The sequence below is a fragment of the Camponotus vicinus genome, unplaced genomic scaffold, assembly GCF_025532165.1.
Source record: "Camponotus vicinus isolate PSW18456_S1 unplaced genomic scaffold, iyCamVici1.0 SCAF_8, whole genome shotgun sequence".
In the NCBI taxonomy this organism is placed as follows: Eukaryota; Metazoa; Arthropoda; class Insecta; order Hymenoptera; family Formicidae; genus Camponotus; species Camponotus vicinus.
This window is the reverse complement of record NW_028141980.1, coordinates 18,180,221-18,203,316: the sequence shown is the minus strand read 5'-3', so window position 1 is coordinate 18,203,316 and position 23,096 is coordinate 18,180,221. Positions and strand designations below refer to the sequence as shown.

The 23,096-nt window shown below is 41.9% G+C and overlaps 1 protein-coding gene across 2 annotated transcripts in view; it reads right to left on the bottom strand.

The window, feature by feature from the left end:
* Positions 1 to 4,345: 4,345 nt before the first annotated feature.
* Positions 4,346 to 23,096, bottom strand: part of LOC145976244 (uncharacterized) — a 73,345-nt gene continuing 54,594 nt past the window's right edge. Inside the window, exons 2-4 of one of the 2 annotated variants that reach the window (XM_083107311.1) lie at positions 12,801 to 12,903; positions 5,515 to 5,641; positions 4,346 to 4,451 (exon numbers count right to left, since the gene is read on the bottom strand). In XM_083107311.1, coding sequence (XP_082963437.1) covers positions 5,533 to 5,641; positions 12,801 to 12,903 — 212 coding nt within the window. In that variant the 3' untranslated portion in view covers positions 4,346 to 4,451; positions 5,515 to 5,532. The remainder of the gene's footprint in view (positions 4,452 to 5,514; positions 5,642 to 12,800; positions 12,904 to 23,096) is intronic. The other variant, XM_083107309.1, reaches the window with a different exon arrangement.

Here is a 23,096-nt window from a genome sequence, read left to right as displayed (position 1 = left end):
AATCGAACGAACAGCCGCGACGACCGTCGGCTACGAGAGCGCCAAGTCAAGCGAAGGTAGACAAAGGATCGCCGAGTCGCACGGTTAGGCCAGGGAGGGTGAAGATGGGAAGGTTGCTGGAGAAGAAGAAGAACCGAGAAGATACTATCGACGCCTCTCGGAAATCGACGTGCCGTGGAACGAAGGCGTGAAGAGGATGAGGACTAGGGATGAGCGAGCTGAAAGAGAAAGACAAATTGACGGAACTAACGGCCAGCTCGAACGGAATAGAAGAGAAAGAAGGATGAAGGAGGTTGCTATTTACGCTCTGCAGAAGTCGCCGACTAAGAGGGCTCGTTCTCTCGATGAAGGACAACGGAAAAGAGAGACAGAGACGAGATGAAAAGTTGAAGAGGAAAAGATACAAGTAACCGCGTATCATGGCAAGAGCGAAATCAATCGGAAGGAAAGTGCTATCGATGCTCTGCAGAAAACGATATAAAATTGACGTAAAACGCAGCGAGGCTCGAGTAATCTACAAATAGATCTCGGAGATGAGAGATTATGACAAAACTACGATGCATCTGAGAAGAAGAAAAGATAAAGAATCGTCGTATAATGCGATATTTCGAATGCTCCACAAAAATATCCTCGATGACGAGAAAAATTGCTCGAGTCGAGAAATTTGTGTGAAAAAATGAATATTGAAGTTTTACGGTAGGATGAAAATTGCAATGTCGAATCATTGAAAATATCGCAAGAAACAGTATTACAAAATTCAATATTTGGAATTGCGTAACCAAGCTCTTTAAGGAGATGGCAAACGTGAACGTTGACAAAAATCGGAGATGTAAAGATAGGTGAGGTTACGCACGAGAATTCAAGACTCGGGCGCTTGATTAAACGCGGGAACGGCGCGTGATAAACGAGCCAGCGGGGCGGCCGAACGAGTAGACGGAGGGTGAGAGAGGAAGAGAGAGACGCATCGACGGTACCATACTTCGTAAAGAGCAACCGAGTCTGAGTGAAGACTGCTAGAGATAGAAGATAAAGAGAAAAGCATTTGTAGAGAAAGGGAGATGGAAGCAACGCTGCTATCTACGAGAGCGCATACGTATTCCATCGCGCGCCTTCGAGGCATAGATTGCAGCTTACGAGAAAGAGCGCGGAAAATGATGAAGAGGAGGAAAAAAGGGGGACAGGAGGTGCGAGAGAGAAAGCGAGAGGAAAATGCGAGAGAAGATGCGCGCGAGAACAAAGAAAAAGGGGAGAAAGAGACTAAATGCGGGACGATGGCGAAAAAAAAAAAAAAAAGAGATTCCAGTCCGATAGAACCCACTGCGGGACGAGCCTCTTCTCTCCTCTCATCCCGCTCTCCCGTTATGGCACACACGTTCCGCAATGAACCAGATTATTGGCTGAACCCTGACCGTGGAATTACGCATTCGATAAAAAATTTTCTCCCGCGAGGTTATCCGAGAAAATAAGAGAGAGAAAAAGAGAAAAAGAGAGAGAGAGAGAGAGAGAGCGAGAGAGGGAAAAAATGCGTACACGCCGGCGTGCCCTGCCGAGGACCTTCGCCTCTGTCCCCTCTCGCACCCTTTGTACGCTTCCCCTCCCGCCTCCCCCTTTTGCCCTCTTCAGTACATGTGCCTCGCAAAGATTCTTCGTGGATGTACGTGAGCGTCCGTGGATGTGGGTGAGCGTCCTGAGAGCTGAGGTGAAATCCGTAGCCAGGGTTGCTGAGGTAGGGAGGATCCGGGTCACAGATCAGCGGGCCCCGCGTGAGCGCAGCGTCGAAGGGGCCCTGGGTCTCATCGAGAGCGCGTATCGCGAGCAAAACTCGCGCTCGGTCTACCCGATTATCCGCCCGCCTTCCTTCCTTAACTCTCCGCACGCGCGCTCTCCTTCTCTCTTTCGAGCCATCGAGTTCCTTCATCCTTGTCTTTCGCGATCATCCTGGTCATTTCCTTCGCGTCGTGCTATTCTATGTGGCTATCGTGCGTGCAAGGCTTCCATCCTCTTTCCTTGCCTCGCTCACGCTTTCTACTACATTCCGCTTTGTCCTCTCCTTTAGTCCGCTCCCTCCCCGTTCCATCTCTCTCGATCCCTTCTTTCCATTTCTCTCTCGTATCGCCGTTCGTTCTTCTCGCTAGTTTGTTCCTCGTTCCTTGTTCTCTCACCGGCGGAACGATACCACCCTGAGGCTGCTTTCGTTTCCTTCGTTCTTATTCGCCTTCTCCCTCTCCGTTGGCCGGTTGGAAGATCCTTCGTCTCTCTGTCTCGGTTTCTTCGGAAGAAGAAGCGCACCGAACCGAGACGCACCGCGAGCTCACGCACTTCACCTCCTCCTCCTCTTTTTCCTCCCTTTACCTTCTTCTTCTGCTTCTCTTCCACGTGTCTTTTGCCTCTTCTCCTTTCTCTTCTTCCTGCTATCGTAACCTTGTTACGTTGAATCCTCCTCTTCGTATCCATCCATCCGTTCTATCTTTGTAAATGGACGTGCCTCTTTGTCCAAACGACGTGATGATCCTTCATAATCTCATCGGTGTTATCGGAGGGATGATGACACCCCTGATTGCGGGCGAGAGGGGAAGGGGGAATTTTTATATGCGTTGAATTTCCGTTTGCATTCGAATGTCTATAAATTCTCATGGTATATATTTTTTTATATAATATGATTATCATATATATTAAATTATATCATTAGATCTCTCTCTCTTATTTTTCTCTCTCTTGCTCTTTAAAAAAGATTTATTATCATTGTCAACTCTATTTCAATCTTAATTTGCTGGACGATTTATAAAAAACTATTGCTCGATTAAAAATATAAATACTTTATGTCGCGAATTAATTATTAATTTATCTCGAAATTGCGTAATGCCTTTGTGCCTTGCGAATCCTTGTAAACTGTATCGGATGTACGTCATCGCAATGTCCATTTTCCCACGGATGGAGGCAGCCTCGTAAGGCGAACGGCATCGCCGAGATTTTTGATCGCAACGTAGTATGCACGGCGCGTTAATTGGATTGCTATATTAAAAGATTCGCAGAATACATACGCATATTAATTCCACGGCGAGCGCGAACGTACGTTCTCCGCCGACTCAACTCCGGTTGGAAATGCGAGCGGACCCCTGACCTTTCGCGAATATACCCGTTACGCCATGCGCCTCCACTACGCATTGCGCTCTTTTTTATTGCCGATCGGCGAGCGGTAATAACGTAAATTCAGTGCCCCGCTGCCGCTACGTAGGAGACGTAGCGAGAAGAACCCCTCCCCCCGCTCCCCCCCCTCTTGACCGGCGAATCCGTTTAAAAGCCGCGCACGACTAGAACTCACGGCTCGGATTCCATCGGGATTCTGGCGTGTCGATAACGGGAAATCTTCCATGAGTTTACCCCAGGAATGCTCACGACATTATCTGTTTCAACGGACGGGATACCTTGCTAACTGCGCTTCATTTTAACGATACGCCGAATGCTCCCGAGATCAATTAAATTAACCATCATTTATGTAAAAGCGATTTTAGAATACATTGCTTTATTTATTTATCTCTCTATTTTCATATAGAAAATATTACTAAATAAGGAAAACAATTATTAATTTCAAATCTCAATATATGTATAGTAATATTAAAAATATATTGCTTATGCAATATTGAAAGTGAAATTAAAAATAAAGTTATTTAATAATAATTGTCACATACACGTTGGACGAGGCCTTCTTAATGTTAGTATGATAGTATAAATTTATTCTTATCGTTTTATCCTATTTGTTGCAAATTACTTTTACTAGTATCATTTTAAAAGTAAATTTGAATTAAATATTAATGCTACGTAAAAATGTTTTTATAAATTTCCCCCATTCAAAGAAATATCAACAACTCACAGTAGATTTAAGAAAAGAAAGATATACATGCATACTTTCTTTTTCGTAAAAAAAAGACGAATCAAAAAGGAAACAAACGCAAGAAATGATAATTTATAAATTATCGAGAATTATTTGTCATCAACATGTTAAAACCTTGCGTAATTTTTTAAAAATTAATCAATTTTTTAAATCCCTTGATTTGAATTTGAATTGAAATTAAATTTGAATTCTAAAAAGTATAAAAAAACATCAACTTCTCATCAAGTGTAATATTCTAATAATTTTCACAATTGTTATACTCAACATATATATTTACGATATTTTATTGTAATATTATAGTATGCAAAAAAAGGTATTTCCTTTACTATTTTCTTCCATAAACATTATGGGACGTCTGGCAAACATAATTGTAACTAAATAATCCGCGATAACATAGTTGCGATGCCAATCATATAATAAGTAAAATAAACTTATTGACTCACCATCAGCCGCGATGCGTGACCACTGCGTCCCACTGCTTTCCGTTTCTCATCATCGTTTCGCTCCTTTTTGCGTCTCCTTTTACTCCTTTTGTTTCTTTGGATGCCGCTTATGAATACTGAAAGACACATTGTAATTGCGACTATTAATAAATGCACTGTTCGCACTTATTCAATTTGACACTCCCGACATTCAGTCGCACTTAAAATTCACTTTCGGATAAAAAGACGCGAGAAATACGGAGCGAGTATAATTCGTCCTCGCAGCCCGCTTAGCGTGAAGGATCTGACATGTTTATGGAAAATTTAGACAGGGGTAGAAGTGGGAAGACGATACACGTCACCAAACTGAGCATAACAAAATCTTTGGAATGTAAACAAAGATAAGAAAATTAGACTCGAGTGGCAATTTTAAGATTTCGATTTAATTTATGGCGAGATTATAATGAGAAAAGAATCACTTTGATGAAAAAAACAATGAGATGAATTTAAACAGATATGTGAAACATGACACACTTTCGAGTACTAAATGTCATTGTAGATGTCTTTTGAGCATTCGTAATGGCGCGAAATTGTTATTATATAAAATGACAATTATTTATTTAGATGCTTACAAGTAGCTTATTAAAAAAACCATTAAAATTAATTAATTGATATGTTAAAACTGTTTTAAGCTGTTACTTGATTCTCACGTAGAAAATGATTTCAAGGATTCGAATGCGTTACATTATATTTCTTCGCTTTTATAGATTTTTTTAGAAAACATACTATTTTTTAAAAAGTGTAATGTTAAGATAAAAAAATAATTATTTCTTTTCAGATTATAATATAACACATACAATAATGTAGATAAAATTCTAATAATAATCGCTACACACATGTTAGCAATATTCTGTATAAATTGTTTTTATTCATATTATTTGGAAAATAAATGTAATTATTATTTCACATAATGTAACTAATCGTAAGGGAAAAATTTCTCTCTCTCTCTCCCTTTTTCTTTTTCTCTCTTTTCTAATTTTACAAATGCATCTCGACATGCTCTAACGACGGTGAAGATTGTGAACGGTGAACTTACATCAGTCTAATTACAAATAAACGATGAGAAACTAATCGAATAGCATCGACAATGATTGGGAACCATCCTCATTGTCAGAGATGCAAAGATAAATATTTAAATACCGTATAGTTGCACACGGATTAAAACAGCTTCCGCAACACGCAACTCGGAGCCGCATTCTTCGTACTTTTGCTCGCTCGTCTCGCGATTGGTTGAACGCCGGAACTCTTTGATGCGCTATCTTCGCATCTGCAACGTAAAAGGGATAGGGGAACTATTCAGTGTATATCGATGCGATAAGAGCGCCTCGAGTTATTTGATAATGTCGAATGAACGTATGATTATATCTACTTATAAATATCTTATATCTACCTTTAACTTTTACAACGTTGTAAAAATACTCGTTTAGATACATGTTGCTTTTATTTGTATGATATAATAATTGTAGATAAGATTTATTTACACATATTACCAATGATAAATAATGTTTTCCTTTAATTGCTATTTTATCTCGATAGAATAATAAGGAAAGAGAGAGAAAAAAGGGAAAGGGAAGTAAAATTCTGTGCGAGAAAATTTATTTTGTAGACATTCTTTTTATTTTTCTACTAAAAATTTTACTCATCGAGACACATAAAGCCATTCTCTTATCATACATTGATATTAAAATAATTTATTTTTTTTCAGCTAAAATGTTTTTCCACAACTTTAACAGTGATATGTATTTAATTACGGATAGTTAATTACCAGATTATGAATAGTAGTTTTTTCAACATGTGCCTAGTATATTATCCACAGGTACACGAAAGAGAGATTTCTTTTACGTTATCACAAAGTTCAACACCTCTAGAGTAAATGCGTCGCTTCTGTTCGTGAGAAGGAGAAGCAAGCTACTATGAAAAATCCGGAAAATCGCAGGAAACATGCACCGTCAATCACGATCCTGGAGCTTTTTCTCCGACATATTTTTACAACGACAAAGCAATATTTTCATTACGAGTTTCTAACGAATAATTAGAGGCGCGCTATTACAAGCGCCAACGTATACATAAGCTCTTGCTAGCTTTGCTACAATAATATATCGAAATATCAATAAACTTCTTTTCGCTTCGATAATCAATACTTTAAATAGTCCCCGCTTGATACTTTTAATATGTCAATAATTTCTTAAATATTAATCAAACATTCTCGTTACAAAGAGCAAAATATTTTCTGTAGCAGAGTCTATTTCCATAAATCCTCTTTGAAATTTTTAATATTTTATTAATAATGCAAATTTTGAATTTTTGCAATAAAGGTATTATTTGAAAAAGAGCTCGTTAAAAATTTGTTTTCTAAATTTATTGGTCTCAAGAAATTTCTTTCCAATTGCATAAGCATTAACGTCGATACCTTGTCTTACGTACCAATATCGATATCAATGTTTCACCCGATATAGCAGCTTTGCGTGTACATTGACACCAAGTATATCGCAGACACGCTCGGAACGTTCGTATATTCGTCGCACGCGGGGCATTATAGTCGGATCGAGACACGAAGAAGTCGATAGTTATAGGCACACGAGATCATCGAGCGCGGGGGAATCTCGACACGCCCGGAGTTCACGCTCCAGCCGACGGGGTCATTGAGCAGCCTACTCGACAACAAATCATTGCTAATGATCTACCCGTACCTTTGCAGTTACCGTGCCTTATACCGACCTAAGGCATCCTTCGCTAGACTATAACTGCCCTCCTCTCCCCATCCCACCGTACTTGTCATGGGACAAAGCATGACATGTCCGCGGAACGTACAAGAAAATGAACCGATACAATATTATGAGAAAATAAGAATACGTCATACTTAACAGAGTAATGAAGGTTCGACAATTTTCAAAAAATATAGATCGTGTAATTTTGTAAACAACCGATTCAACTACTTGTTATACGAATCATGTAAATCGATTATTCTTTGTCTATAAAATTATCGCTTCAAGCTTGAAGATGCAGGATATTCAACATGTCTAAACTCTGTACTTGTATTTAATGTAGAAAATAAATCTTGTTTTTTTGAATCAACAAAAGATTTATAATAAAACAATTATGAATTTTTTAAATAAAGTTCTTTTTATGCATGTTCTTCTCGAGATAATAGATTCTATTTACGATGTAATAACGATGTAATAGCAAAGTTTGCAAGACACCGACAAACATCTCAACGTCATCGAATCTATCACTCGCTCATAAGTTGTCGCTTAATTAAATACAGAAGAATAAACAGTCCGCAGGCTAAAGCGCGGAGGCGAAAACGAGACAACAATTATGAGCGGGTGACCTCGGCCGTGGAGAAGGCAGCGAACGAGAATTACAAACTACCTACCTACCAACATCGCGCGCAAGAATGAAGGCGGAAACGACGTGGACGACACGATGAAGACGACGACGACGACGACGACGACGACGGATCGTCTCGGTGCGCAAATACGGACCTCCGTACGCGGGCGTCCCTGGGGGTCAACCCGGGTCAAAGACAACTTCGCGGCAATATATATATATATATCGGTGCCCCGCGCTTCGGTTCCACCGAGAGACCGTCGTGTTCTTAGGGAAACAGATCACGGGCGTCGATCAGCGTCGAGGGAACGACTCGCTCGTCTTAGACGTGAGAAGAAGAGATCTTCGTTCGTTTTCTGCGAACGATATAAAATATATTTTACCTCCAGGGCCCAAGTACTCGGAATATCCAAGATGTAAATGTATCCTTTTAATTATTTAAATATATAGATAATTGGGCATTTTATTCTCGTATAATCTTGAAATATAAAGCACTTTTATAGCATATCATTAAGTATGAAAATTTGGAATATTTTACTCTAAAATAAATAGACGTGCGTCAAGATTTTTCTCTTTGTTCCGCTGAATATTTTATAATCGTAGGATTTTATTCGTCTTTCATTTCAGGTTCATATAACATCTAGAATCTGGAAACGAGGATTTATCACTCTGCATACAATTTATCGCAAAGAGACGCGTCGAGAGGCCCGTAGAACGTAGCACTGCCGCTTATAGCGAATTGTTAATCGAGCATTTCGCATCGCGCTCGTCGATCCGGGATATCGGCAGCGGTCGGCCGAGGTTACGGCGGGTCACGGCGACGTTCGTTGAAGCGATTCCACCTACGCGCCGTTCGCTCTCTCGGCGAGAACGAGCCGAGAGGGGAACGGAATCGAAAAATGTCCGCGGGCACCGTTAGTCGTGCGCGAGAAGCGTGCCCGCGGTCACGCGTGCGTACGCGCTTACGTGTAAAGCACGTATGTGGGTGCAACGATGTGGCGGCCCGAGCGAGTAATGTCCTTTGTGTTGCGTTGCAATAACGTTCTCTCCGCTGTTCTGTTCTGGGCGCGAGCGAGAGAGAGAGAGACCGGCGTTAATAACGATCGTACTCGCGTAGATAGCCGGGATCGATATATCGCCGATATCGCGCAACGATCGAGCCCGTTTTTGTCGCCGAGCAAAGTGACAGTCGCAACAGGCGGTTGATTTATAAATTGGTATAAATGAATCGAATCAAATGTAGGAGTACGTAATGTTGCATACCGTAGAAGTATGAGAAATATATACGCTCTAAATCGGCTGACAAAAAATATTCGACGATATCCGTTAGGAAAGAGAACGCGATACAGGATGTAGGTGTATTTACACACACGCTATATAATATATTAATATCCAAAGGAGAATATAGCGATTCGCGATAAGCGGATTTACGCGTCGCAGCTCGCGTTGCCAGCTTCGCGCGGAATTATTTCCCTATCCAGGCGCACGCACGTGCGTTCGCGCTCCGAGAGAGAGTCGGAACTCTCGGGGTGAAGGGCTTAGAGAAGGAGGACGGAGCGGAGAGAAAGAGAGAGAGGGAGGGTGCAGCGGGGGGACGCAGTGGGCGGTTCGGCGTGCGTGCGTGATCGTGATCAGGATCGTGAGGTAAGATAGCGAGGTCGCCATCGTAAGGCTCTCGTGTACTATACGGGGTGATCCAAATCTCACGGTCGGAATCGTTCGGCGAAATCCCGTGCGGGAGAACGTGCCGCCGTATTTTTTTTCCGAGCGGCGCGCTTACTTTACCGTAGCGCGCAGCGTGCCGCGGAATTATCGATCTTCGACGCGACCGCGCGTCGATCCCGTGCCCTCTCGCGCTCTCGCGCTCTCGTCGAGAGGATAAATTCAAAATGCCACGGGCACCAACGGTATAACTGCCAATTGGTTATCATCCAATATTCTCCTAACGATAATGCGATTTCAGGCATCCGGCCTGACCGGTGATAACTTTTCATCATCGAGTTTCGAGGACGCAAACGTGTAACGGCTATGAAAATATTTGAAAGCCCGGCTTCGAAAAATAATTTCGAGTAAAATTTTCATTTTTTTATACGATAATTACGCCAGCTACGCTCTCTCTCTCTCTCTTGATATTCCTTGATAAAAAGAGTCGCGATTGCTGACACACATAAAAACAGCTGATCTCTACGCGAATAATAACAAAGGAATTACGTGTAAATATGTAAAAAGACTATGTTGCTTGAATGTTCCTGGCAATTGAAAAAAATTTAACATGTAATGTCTTAAATTTATTTCGTATATCGTTTTAAATTAATTTGTCCGCTTTTTTAATAATTGTTGGGAAATTATTACTGCTCGAGACCTATCTTTCTCCGAGACGATGCGCAGGATTTGCAACGGCACTCGAAAAGCCACGAGACTTTTTTTACAGCATTGTTTACGCTCGCGTATTACGACTCGATATAAATTATCGTGTCATCGGCCAGTGACAGATATTGAGCTAGAAAGAGGAAGAAGACGGAGGTAAAAATTGAAAAGAGGAACAAGAGGTCAGTAAGGCGGTATTCGATAGTATCCCGCGCTCTCGAATCCTGTCTCCGCGGCGTTTAATATCGTCGGCGTCTGCTTTTACGCGGCCATTCGGCGCCGATTTATAACTCCGAACCGCCGTCACGATACAACCGTGGAGAGTAGAGAATTGGACGTCGCGTTAACGGATTCCGGTTATCCTTGGTGCCGCGAGTCGCCACTGAAATGTCTTCGGGGATCATTTCGCGGGGAGTAGAGATCGCGGGTGAGGTGAGGTCGGATCGAGAGCGGTAAGCAACGAACGGAGAGTGAAGGTGGGAGGAGGATGAGATTAAGAGAGAAGAAGAAAGGAAGGAGGAAGAGGGGGAGGGGGAGGGAAGGGGGAGGAAGAGCAGGAGGTGGAGCCGCGCGGGGTAAAGAGGTAGACGGGAAAGAAGAAGCGGCGGCAGAAGAGACGAAGGTATTGTTAGGAGGGCGGACGAAGGGCGGGTGGGTTCTGTCACGTTTCGCATTGCACGCACCAGAACTTTGTGCGGAGGTTGAGCCGGGCAAGACAGAAAGAGAGAAAGAGAAGAAGGGAGAGAAGCGGATCCTCTTCTGCGGGAGAGTTGCCTTCTGCGAGAGAGGAGCTGATCACAAGCGCGATCTCGCCGTCCCTGGACGCCGCGGAGGATCACGACTTTCGACGTGATCCGTCGTGACGACTATATACCCCACCCGCGTTCGCGTTCGTGCCGATATTATTATTATATCCTTCGCGAGCCACGTACAGAACGAACATTCCTGCCGCGTGTATCTGATATTGCTTGTCCTTTTTACCGCGGTTCCGTGCCTCCCGACGATTCGTCGTTTCGAATTTAATCGCTAAAAATAGACGATCGGGTCAGTTTTGACGCACCCGGCACATTCCAAAGTATTTTCGAGAAGCATCACACGAGCGCGAGTTTTGAACAAGATATTAAATAGTAATACTTTGTCTTAATTTTGGTATAATAAAAGGCTTTTCTTTGCGTTGGTTTCCAGCTTATAAACAGATTATTCTCGGGTCATTTCGGAAGCTTAATCTAAAAGTTAGTATTTTGCCACGTAATAATTTAGTTATAAATCTTTATTAAAAATAAAATTATATTTTATTCTACTAAAAAAATAGCGAGAAAAAAATATATATTTTGTTTAATAGTATCAATTTAGGATAGAATTATCGAAATAGAAATAATCAAGTAGATGTGTTAAACATCTACGCAAAAAAGCATAGCTAGAATTTCTACATGTTATTCCTATACCTTCGTTTCTTTATCACACATGTATATTTTATATTATTTATAAAATTGAATATCAGTTATTTACTTTAAAACAAAAATGTTACAATATGTAAAATATTACAATATGTAAATAGCTGAGATAAAAAAAATCACGACATACTTAATTGATTAAATGCTATTTCAAATTTGTCTTCATTTACAGAAAAATGTGACATGTCTAATGGCGTGACAGTTTTCACTCTCGCGAAACCAATCTCGGTCAGCACATTTTTAATAGCAAACATTAGAAAATGAGACGTAAAAGGCGGAATGTAAAAAAAAATGTGGTATCTCGAAATGTAATTTTTGAAAAACGTCAAAGCTTTGCACGCCGTGCAAACCGGATAGCCTGAAGTTTTAACAAGCTTGGTTCATAGAACCCTCGTATTTCTACCGCTGAAACGAAGTGGGGTGGAAAGCGGATTCGTGATCTCGGTAATAATTCATGCCCGCCGCTCGATTTCCAGAAAAATGAAAAAAGATCTCGCCATCCCTTCATCGCTCGCGATTACTAAAGGTGGGTTGGTGACCCCGCGGTTAAAACATCTCTGATTTAGACACAGAATCTCGCATATTTGATTCTCTATTAATTTAGCGTCGATTTTGCACTTATCCAAAATCTCATTACGCGTTTACCTTTCGATCAGTTTTTCCACGTTCAATTTCGTAACCGAGCATAAATTTTCTAAAAAGGAAACCTCGCATTTTCAAATCGTCCATTTCCAATTGTGAGATTTCATTCTTGCAAGCATCTTTGAGCTTTCAATTATTAAAAAAAAAAACTATCCGCTACAGATTGACGAGACAAACAAAGAAATTAAGCTAGATCCATGCGACACCTCGTACCTGCTGGATGTAACAAAGTAGAGAGGCTGGGGCGAGATAAAGGGGTGGAGTTTACGCCATAATTCACGCTACTCTCTGTTATTCGGTCGCGATCGCAAAGTTGTTATTAAGAGGACACCAATAACGTTACCGATACAGCTTTATTACGGAGCTCGCTTAATGGGCTCCGCCAAGTTGAGCTATCGATTTATAGCCCTGATTTATAGGGATTCAGTCATTTGCAAGCGCTCTCGCACCGGGGCTCCTCGGGCCGTCAATGCGCGCGCGTGCGCGCGAAACGCCAAGAATTATTCGCGATACTCTCCAAGGCGTGCAAGGGTTAATCAAGCTCAACCGTTATGAGCCTTCGAGATCGATCGTGGCAGATGAAGACGTGACGCCAAACGATCGACTCGTGTTCGACAATACGAGCGTACTTACCTGCGTTTCGCCATTACGCAAGTATAGATGCGATGCGTGACTTGTAACGGCGAATAGTAACATTGCTTCCTCATCAATCGCTCCATGAAATTCACTACCAATTCTGTAAGCAAATTTACAAACATGTGTTAGCCGTATGAAATTATGTAATAATATGTGTAATAACTCTGTATATTTTATATTATATATTTTATATTAAAAATTATACACAAAATTTTGGATAATTTTTCTCTACAAAATATCCCCTCACTCGATGTAAAAAAAAAAATTTGTGTTTCAAGCTCGCAATCGGTATAAAACGATTCTCTCGCGGAGTAATAATACAATTCCGTGACGACTTCTCTCGCGAATTGGAGATCGCGTAGAATGACCTATAGGCGGTTCGCAACGTTTTTGCGCGCGCGGGAGGCAACGACCTTCCGCTAGACGAGATCCCCCGACGGCTACGCCATTTCTCGGCGAATCGTGAGTCAGCTCTAGTACGGTTCGCGGCTCGATTGCGGCCCGCGCGCAGATCTTCGCTCGATTTTAAATTAGCCGACTTTTAATACGCGTGCTATTGCATGTTCCGCGGATAAGCTTCGTGCACGCCTGCCTTTCCCCCGGCCTCGGCGCGCAAAGCGCGCCGATTCATTTACCCCCTTTCTCGCCGCCACGTACTATTATATATGTGTGTACGTATACACGTACACGTATGTGTACGTGTGCACGCTCGCGATACACGACAGCGTGTATAGCGCTGCACCGTAACTCGCGCTCATCTCTTTACACGGCGATATTTAAACGACTATTTATCGATCGACCGATAATATCGATGCTGCGATACTGTAAATCCTCGGTCGCCAGCGATCGACCAATATCGAATGCATTACGTCCTAAAGCATGAAGGAGCTCCCATTAATCTCAAGAATTGTCCAATCTCCTAATAATACCCGATCCATCGCATTAATTTATTTAGTCTCTTTTAATCGGTCAAAGCGTGAGAATCTCTAGCCTACGGTTGGATATCGTTAGTTGGTAGCATTTTCAATGTAAACAGCGATTCCCCTGAAATTATCTGGAAAGAGAGAGCGATGTTTGCATCATTTCGATTTAGCGTATTATATTTTATCAAATCTATCGGCCGACTTTCGAATTAAATTCGTCAACGCGTAGTCTCTTTGGCTGCCGGCTCATTACGCGACTGATAAAAAAGAAAGGGTCTACCTTACTATCCACAGTAGTCGGATATTTGCGCGGCAAACGCGAGCACGCGATTACGACGTCGACGTCGACGTCGACGACGACGACGGAATCGGCGGCGACGACGGGGCGGGGGATCTTTCTCGCGATCGCCCCGAGGCATTCGCAAGCCGTCGCGGTGCGCTCGCACTTGGCGAAATAATAGCTCGCGGCCAGACTCGCTCTCGTGCCTGTATTTGATTGTGGCAAACTTGTGGCCGCAAAGCACCCGGAGCGACGAGGAGCCGCGACGAGCCGCACGAGCCGCTTGCGTTGTGCGCGCAAAAGTTGGCCGCCGATAATAATCTCCGACTGCTCCTTTCCTCTCGCACGGTTCTTTCTACTTCGCGCCTTGGACTCGGCGCGGGAGATGCGATTCGCGTGTGAATTATGTGGCGAGGCGTGTGGAATTAAAAATGCACGCACTAGTTCGCCTCAATTAATCAAAGTAATTTACGCGCGCAAGAGCCTGGAAGCAATTAGGATGATATCGTGTCGTGGGCATCGCGCTTTTTCTGATTCTCCAACGGCAACGCATAACGCTCTGAATTTTCGTTAACATGGTATGTATCGCGCTACCCGACATAAATCATCACTTGCAAATTCAGCTCTCCGACCATTATGTCGGAAAATTCGTATAACGGGATATTTAAATCTCTATGATTCGTGTCAAATAATTTTATATACATGTACATACATAAGTGACATAAGTGATATGTATGTACAGATAAGAAAGACTTGAAATATGACAAAAAATGTATCTATATATATATTTATATTTAAAAATATGTACACATTTTTTTGTCATACTTCAAGACTTGCAATCTCTGCAACAAACATCGATCGAAAGAATTAATCACTAATTACTATCGAATTGAGATACTTTATCCGTACTAAGTAACAATCTCTTGGTGAAAGCAATTAAATTGTACCGAAGCATATATTAGCCGCGCATCAAGCTGCATCATGCATCGATATTCGCTGATGCATCGAGCAGTACCGCGATAAATGTTGCAGATTTATGCGGCACGATTAGAAAGTCAATTTAAGATCGGCGAAAAATTAATGTATGTAATGTATAATTAACGGATACGTGTAACGTAAATTCTTTATTAGAATTATGAGTTATTAAAGCGAAAGCAACGTTGCTTTTAGGATATCTCTTATTTACTTAAAATCTATTTAAATCTATTCCTTGAATAAAGATCATTCGGGCAAAATCATTTTTGCAAAATACACAAAATTAAGAATTTCAGATAATACATTTTCATATTTAAAAATATGTAGCTACATAGTATTTATAAATTTCTTAAGCAGAGAGAGAGGAGAGAGCGAGATTAATTTGAAGATAAAATTATAAAATATATAAAAGTAAAAAATGCAAAAAAATAAAAAAAATAAAATTGAAAAGAAATCGATAAAATTAAAAGGTGTTTTTTTTTTTGTACCTTTGTTGAAATTCTTGTACGACCAAATTTTGAAAATGTTGAGTTTTGTATACCAGCGGTTTTTAATTATGACGAATAGAAAAAAAACTTGTCGATATATCTCTTGGAGCTCGGATTTACGCATCCCCGAAGCGATAGGTAACGCACGATCCTTCGCAGCGTGTACTACCGTCGACCTATGACACGCACGCTATAAACAATCCTCGAAAGCAGTAAATGGATATGCGCTGTCACGCGGCGCCGAGTTGAAAACTGACCCTGCCCGATTGTCCCCCTCGCGAAACGCTTATTGGATGCGCGTCATGCTCCTGTGCCAACAGGACCCGCAGAGTCGTCGGTAAATATTTTCCGCTTCATCGAAATAGATTTTCCACAACGATGGCCAGCGTAAGTTGATCTCACTGACGTTTGTACACGCGCATCGCGAGGAATCTGACGGTGTTCGTATTACATCACATTTGCATTACGTATGACGAAGAAGTGGCTAAATCGGAGAGAAAAACGAGAATGATGGGTATCGCATCGAAGGATGCGATAATCGAATGAGATACCCAAAATTTCACGAATCGTTGAAATTTCGCAAATCTGGCATGTTGGAATTAAAGGTGACATTTTAACGACGTCCAAGTTGCTTGCAACGCTACCGTCTTAAGTAGCATAATTCCGCATTTATCTAGATTTTATTACGGAAATTCTCTCGTACTCTCTCTCCGCCGAGTTCCTCCGTGAAGCGAAAATCATATCTGCCTTGACTTAATAGTTTTAAAAGATAGTCGGCATGCAACTTTAAGAAGACTTCCCTCAATTTAATCCTCGCCCGTCGAGTTTGTAGACGTCTCCTTACGCTTTCGAGAAGAGCAGTCCCGCAAAGTTTCTTTCGAGAAACGGACATGAAAGGCGTAATGCTATGCCACTTTGCGGGATGGTATGTAGCGGTAGCTTCCGCCAGCTCGTTCGTTTATAACGCTGTTTCGCAAATTCTTCATTCCAGATAGGCCAAGAAAAAAAAAATTTGTCCTCCCGAGACTATATTATTTTTCTTCATATTTATGCCAGTTATATTAAAGCACGTTAACCGAGAAAGTACTTTCATTGTTCTGTCTAAAATTGTACAGGTATAATTTATTATCTTAACCTATATCTTAACCATATTGTATTTTACTTGGAAGCTCTCTGCAAATTGGCCGCGATGAAAATAAACGGTTGGGCGTTCTCGTTAAACGTTACATCTTACTTGATACTCCGTTTATTTCTCGCTGATAACGCGCGACAATTCAATAATAATCTTCAATTTACAACAGGAAATTCGACGTAATCATTCCCAACTTACATCTCGATAAACTATACGTGTATTAGCGGAGCATCACCGCTGACCCAATTTATACAAAAGTACGAAATTGAACCTTCGGTTTTAATGCTTCGGTCTCAATTTCGTCCGCTTTTCCCGTCTTCGCACTATTCGTCTTCCCTCCAAGTTCGCCTTTGAGAAACGGACGCGAGAAGAGAAGCGTAATGCTATGCGACTTCACGAGATAGTTGGCGCACGTGGGGGCGGGTAGTTGCTTTACGGGAGCGAGTTACAAGCGGGATCTTCGTAAGCTGTAAGATGATACTCTCTCCCCGTAGCATGGGCCTGAGACGAAGGTCGTACGAGGAGGAGGCAGCCAACACGGCAAAACTTTTGTTATTAAGACTCTCTTGAGAGAAGAGGAGGGGAGGGGGAGGGCGAAAGAGCAGGAGAAAGATAAAGAGAGAGAGCGAGAGAGAAAGAGAGTCGAATACCGAGGACGATCGCGTGTATTAGGAAACGAAGTCGCCGGGTTTCGTCGCAACTCACATCTCCTCCTATACACCAGGTTAGCCAAGCAGTTCGCGTTTCAGAAACGTGACGCGATAACGTACGCATGATGCAAATGTGCGCTCCGCATCAAGACGGAAGTAGGCAGAGAATAATAATTTGAACCGTTAATTCGATAAGGCATCTTTGCCACATCTTAATCTGGACCTTTATTTATCGTAATGTTTAAAATATACTTGGAAAAATACAAAGAAGTAAAATTAAAATAAAATTAATTAATTAATTAATTAAATAAAAATAACAAAATAAGATTAATTCCTTGAATTAGTTCAAAGTACTTTAAATAAACGAGGCAAGTTGCGACAGAGAAAAAGACTTTGATTCTTCCTCGTTTTCTCATCGTTCAAAGAATATCATCATTGAATTGCATCTGTGTACGCATAACGCGTTATTGTCGCGTGTGATTATTGCGTCGTATGTTTGTCCCCGTGCCACCGCAAAACTCGCCATCGCGTCCGCGACGAATCGGCGAGAAAATTACGACGCGCATGGCCGCGGAAATCGGCGAGACCGAAAGGAAATTAATAGTTCGTCCCGGATGCCGTACTCCTGCCGTGGGACGCGCCGCATACGTTGACGTTACCGTTTCCCGTTGCTCTTCCTCGCAGGAGAATCGAACGAATCTCGTACGCGCGACTGGCGTACATTTTTAAATTTCAAAAAACAAGTATAAAATTAAATGACGATGATCGATCGCGTCAGTTTTGCTCGCATCAAGTTTAACTCGCAACGATGAAATCGCAACAAGCTCTCTTTTCGCAACCTGTTTCAATTAGACGATTAAAGTTTGTACGTTCCATTTGATGCTAAATGAACAATGTCATGCAAGAATAAGTTAACGCGTCGAGTAATAATCTTGCGAATATATCTAAATTGAGATGGATTCAAGACAAAGAATTTTTCATATTACGGATCCAATTGTATAAATGCATTATATGCACGTAAATCTTTCTACATTTTATTAATTTATTTTTGCATATCAAAGCTAGTCTAATTTCTTGGTCAATATAATATTTGCGCGCGATTTACCGGCTGCGAGTCAATTGAGATTAAAAAATAATTGCGATGATTATTTTATATATATGATACAAATACGAATCAAAATATTACATCAAAAATTTAATTTCTAATCTTTTAATACATATTTTTCTCGATATTCTCGAAGTCTGAATTTGGAGTCGTATTTGCCAAGTGATGCGGAGCGGATGCTGAAGAAGATTAGAAGCGGGTTGCCCGACGAAGGTAATCTCGAAATTGAGGAGCCGAATCTCGCTTCCAAAAAACCGGTCGCAGCGGTCGTGCGTCGCGTGCGTGCGTTGCGTGCGCGCGCGACCGGTCTGTCCGTTCGCTCGTCCATCCATCCATCCATCCATCCATCCGCCCGTCCGTCCGTCCGTCCATCCGTCCATTCGATGATTCGTTCGTTCGTTCGTGCGTGCATGCGTGCATGCGTGCGTGCGTGCATGCGTGCGAAGAGGATTCGGTCGGGATGAGTTCCTAGAAATGGCGTGCGGTATCATCCCGCACCATCCCGTCAGCTGCGTAGGTGATGTAGAGACACGCACGTCTCACACGCACGCATCGTCTCCGCTGGCTCGCACACGCACGCGGCGCGAGTATACCTACATATCGGAGCTCGCGTATACACACGAACACGATTCCATCTCTGCATAGACCGATCCGACGCAAAGCCACGAGAAAGGCCACCAGGTAGGTAGATAGATTTCGCCGTGACGATGCCAACGACAGGACGGACTCTGGGAACGACTCTCGATGGTGATGGTGGTGGACGAAGAGAAGCTTGAAGAGGCTGAAGGAGCGGGGAACGAAGCCGCGCGGGGGCCAGAGGCGAGCATCGCGGAGAAGGAGAGAGAGAGAGAGAGAGAGAGAGAGAGAGAGAGAGAGAGAGAGAGAGAAAGGGGGGACGCGGGAGGGAAGAGTAGAAGGGCAGCAATCTCGCGGTAATCTAATTTCAGCGTGCGGAGGGTTCTAGGAACGCGGCGTGACATTAGCGAACCACCTTCAGCATTCTCCTCTCGTTCTCTCTACACGCCTCCCTCCTCGTCTCTCTCTTTCTCGGTTCACCTACCATGCCATCTCCACCACCTCCACCGGCTCTTACGCCAAGGGAGGCTATCTCCTCGTCTGGTTACCGACGCCGAATAAAGCGGTTCGACGTTTACGCCGACTCGGCCTAACGAGTAATCCCACTACTCGACCCCCTTCATGCGCATCCCTTACGCTCGATACTCTTCTCCCAGAGTCGCCGTACTTTGGTACTGTCGGTATTTCTGCCTCGTAATATCGAGACATTTTCTAGAAAATACCGGACAGCATCGACACTTGTGACATTTGAAATGCGAAAAATGTGTGTGAGAAAAATCGCTGTAATTAATTACGAGTGATTTAAAATTAAGTAGATGATATTAAGTACATATCAAGATTCAGTTTTACACTTTAGCATAATATTAAATTCCATTATTTTTCATTTTCACCACTTAACATATAGATAAAAAAGATGAAGTATAAATATTCTATTCATCGAAATAATTAATCTTGAAGGTCCATAAAAAAAATAAATCTAACGTTGCATGATTTCGATTAAATATTCTTATTGACTATTGATGCTGTGCGAGATTTTCGTTTCAATTTCCACGAACCAACAGCCTCTCTCATCGGCGATCGCTGAGAGAATTGCCCGACAGGTGCACGCATAGGCAATTCATGCCAATTCCGGAATCGTCGTGAGGAATGGCGGCACGCGTGGGAGATAAGTCGGACGGCTGTGCTACCATTAGAGGCAGTAATAGCCAGCGCAACGTCAACCCGAGCATGTCGATTCCCCGGGTTCCTCTAACAAGACGATTTTCGCCGCGTGTTTAGCGCTACACACGACCGTCCGATTCTCATCTCGCGGTGTCACTCCACGTTTCCGATGTCAGATGGATAAGCTCTTCGTGTGGAATTTTATATTATATGAAATCGGTACCTCTTTAATTTACGATCATGTTTGACGCTACAAAACGACGTTCCATATGAGATTAAATTGAACAACAAATCTCGACAACTTTTTTTTAAAAAGCGCAGTTGGAAGATAAAATAAAAATTCTACTTTAGCATAACAAAATTTAAACATCTAGCAGATTTCTGCCGACATATGTTATACGTAATGAATGAAAAATAACATAGAATTCATGGAATCAATCATTCGTCTATCGCGATACTTTGATCGATAACATTCCGAACCTGATTTCGAAAGAGAATCGAAAATTTCGTTCGCGTAGCTCTTCGATACGATGCAATACCACCGCAAACAAAGCGGGGCTTTTCGCTTTTATCTTCCATGCGATTTTAAAAATCTCTGCGGTTCTCCCCTCTCTTCTCCGTCCTCCCCCCAATCTTTCTATAGTCCCCGAAACGTCAATGTGCGTTCGTACGTCTGAAGATCTACGACCGCCTATAAATTTAGATCTAGCGGCCGTTAAGTGACAAGCGTATTACATCCATACATATGGTATCGTGACATTCGAACCCCCGAGAAGGATCCATAAATCGCACGTAGCGGCCGGTCGCCGGCCGCGCGTTCTTCCACAAATCCATAAATCCGAAAATCCATAATTCGTTTCGCACACCGTTATGCGCGCGCTCTATGGAAGGTGTGTAAAAAAATTTTCACGACAGCATTTACAGCAATATTTTATGATTGTCTTGACCACGCGGCTGCCATACGCGTGTCCGCCTATTTCCCGCATTTCTCTGCCCAAAGTCATCGTTTCTCATTTCGTCCGAGTACTCTGGAATTAACAGCAACTCGTATAATTTGGTGATGGTGGTGATAACTGAAGAGAAGAAGAGTAAAAAAAGGCAAACAGTTTTCATCATAAAATTATGATTTTTCTCAGAGAAAATAGTTCTTTTCCTCCTCTTTCAAATTTTTTATAACTCATTCACAATTTACAAATTTATATTGTAAACTTTCAACTCTCTCTCTCTATATTTTTTGTCTCTCCTTATCAAACTTGAAACGATAGATGCGCGCATGGGAAATACACATGTTCGAGGATGACTGTTTTCCTAACGCTTGCGATCAATGAGAGAAAAGAGAACGCGCGCGCGAAAGAGCATTCGGGCTCGTAAAAGAGATAGGCGATCACGTAAATCACTGCGGCAAGAAGTTAGGTAATGCCGATTATAGGTGGATGCGCTTTGAGACTCCTTATATACACCGTCGAGCAGTCGGATTCCGCGTATGTGGGCGTCGAAACACGTTTCCTCATCATACAAGCTCGTCTCTTATCTCTCTGGCATCGCGAGAACTCGATTCGGTAGTGATCAAGTATTTAGCGACAAATTATTTTACTCCCTGAAAACAATGGGATGTCACATTTGTGTTTAATATTGAAATTATCCTGCAAAGTTTATATTACCTATATAAAGATATTACTCCTCCGAGGATAAACTTTTTGTATACTCTTTCAAAATTCCAAAACTCCCCATATTTATTTGTAATCATTCTACAATGTTTATATTAATCATCTTTTCTTAAAAAAATCAATATTTATTAATTATATTTCCTTTATATAAAGATGATCAAATAATTACCGTGTGTGTCGTTTAAATTCTAATTTCTCGGATATTTCAAGCAGACTTTAATACTTGTTTTCCACAGGGAATTTCATCGATGAATAATACTTGCGAAATTATGAAATCTCTCTCGCGATAAACATCATCAACATCGAGTGAGATAATTTCGCGTTTCGCGGTTAAAGCGCTTTTGATTTTGAAAGCTATAAAGCGTAACGTAGACATAGCTGTGCAGCGGTGAACAAGGAAAACATGCCAAATATAGCCACTCGTCGCTCTCGACTTCATATTATTTCGCCATTGATTAATTAAGATAACTCGCTTCGACGATCGCTACCACCCGACAGTAATGCTTATCGATCGGCTCTCCGAGTTTCGTATTATTACTCATAATTTCGCGAACGTTGACGCCGATTCGCGCGTTTACCGATCGCTCGGACCGATGGTTTCAATCACCGCGCGTGTAGCGCGGTCGCTCTTTTATTAATTAATCACCGCGAGACTCTGTCGTCTCTTTCGAGCCGTGCAATTTCGGAGAACGGTTATGCTCGTCCAGCGTGACCATTTTATTTGCCCCGCTTTTTGTATTATTACTTCGGATTCCATAAATATTGACGTTTTCACCCTTAACGTTAAATCCTTGCTACTCCACGTTGTTTCCACATGCGTCGTCACGTTTTCTGGATACTCTTTTGTTTATTGATAACGCGATCGCACCGCGGATTTATTTTATCAGTAGCTTTGTTTAGCTTATCGGTTCGAGTGATCGATGTAAGATAAATATCAGTTTTTTATTTAAATTTTTATCAATGAAGATGTGCAATTGTAATTAAATTTCATGTCAAATTTTATACAATATATAATATATATGTATATATTCATATAAATATTTCTTGGTAAAAATTAGTTTAAATGGAACAAGAGGAGAAAGAATAATACAAATAATATCAAGCGAAATTTTTATTTAAAGAATGTGTGGGTGATGCTCTTGAATCTTTTTCTTTACTCCGCAAATATTCCGGTTCTTCGGGTCGTTTGGTAAAGCGTACACGAATGACATACACGCAACAACGACCGCTTGCGTAACCTGCGTAAACGCGTAAATCGCCGCGCGGAAAGTACAAGAGGCTACTCTCGAGTAGCCGAGGCGAGCGAGGACGGAATGGGGCAAGGCAGGAGGACAGA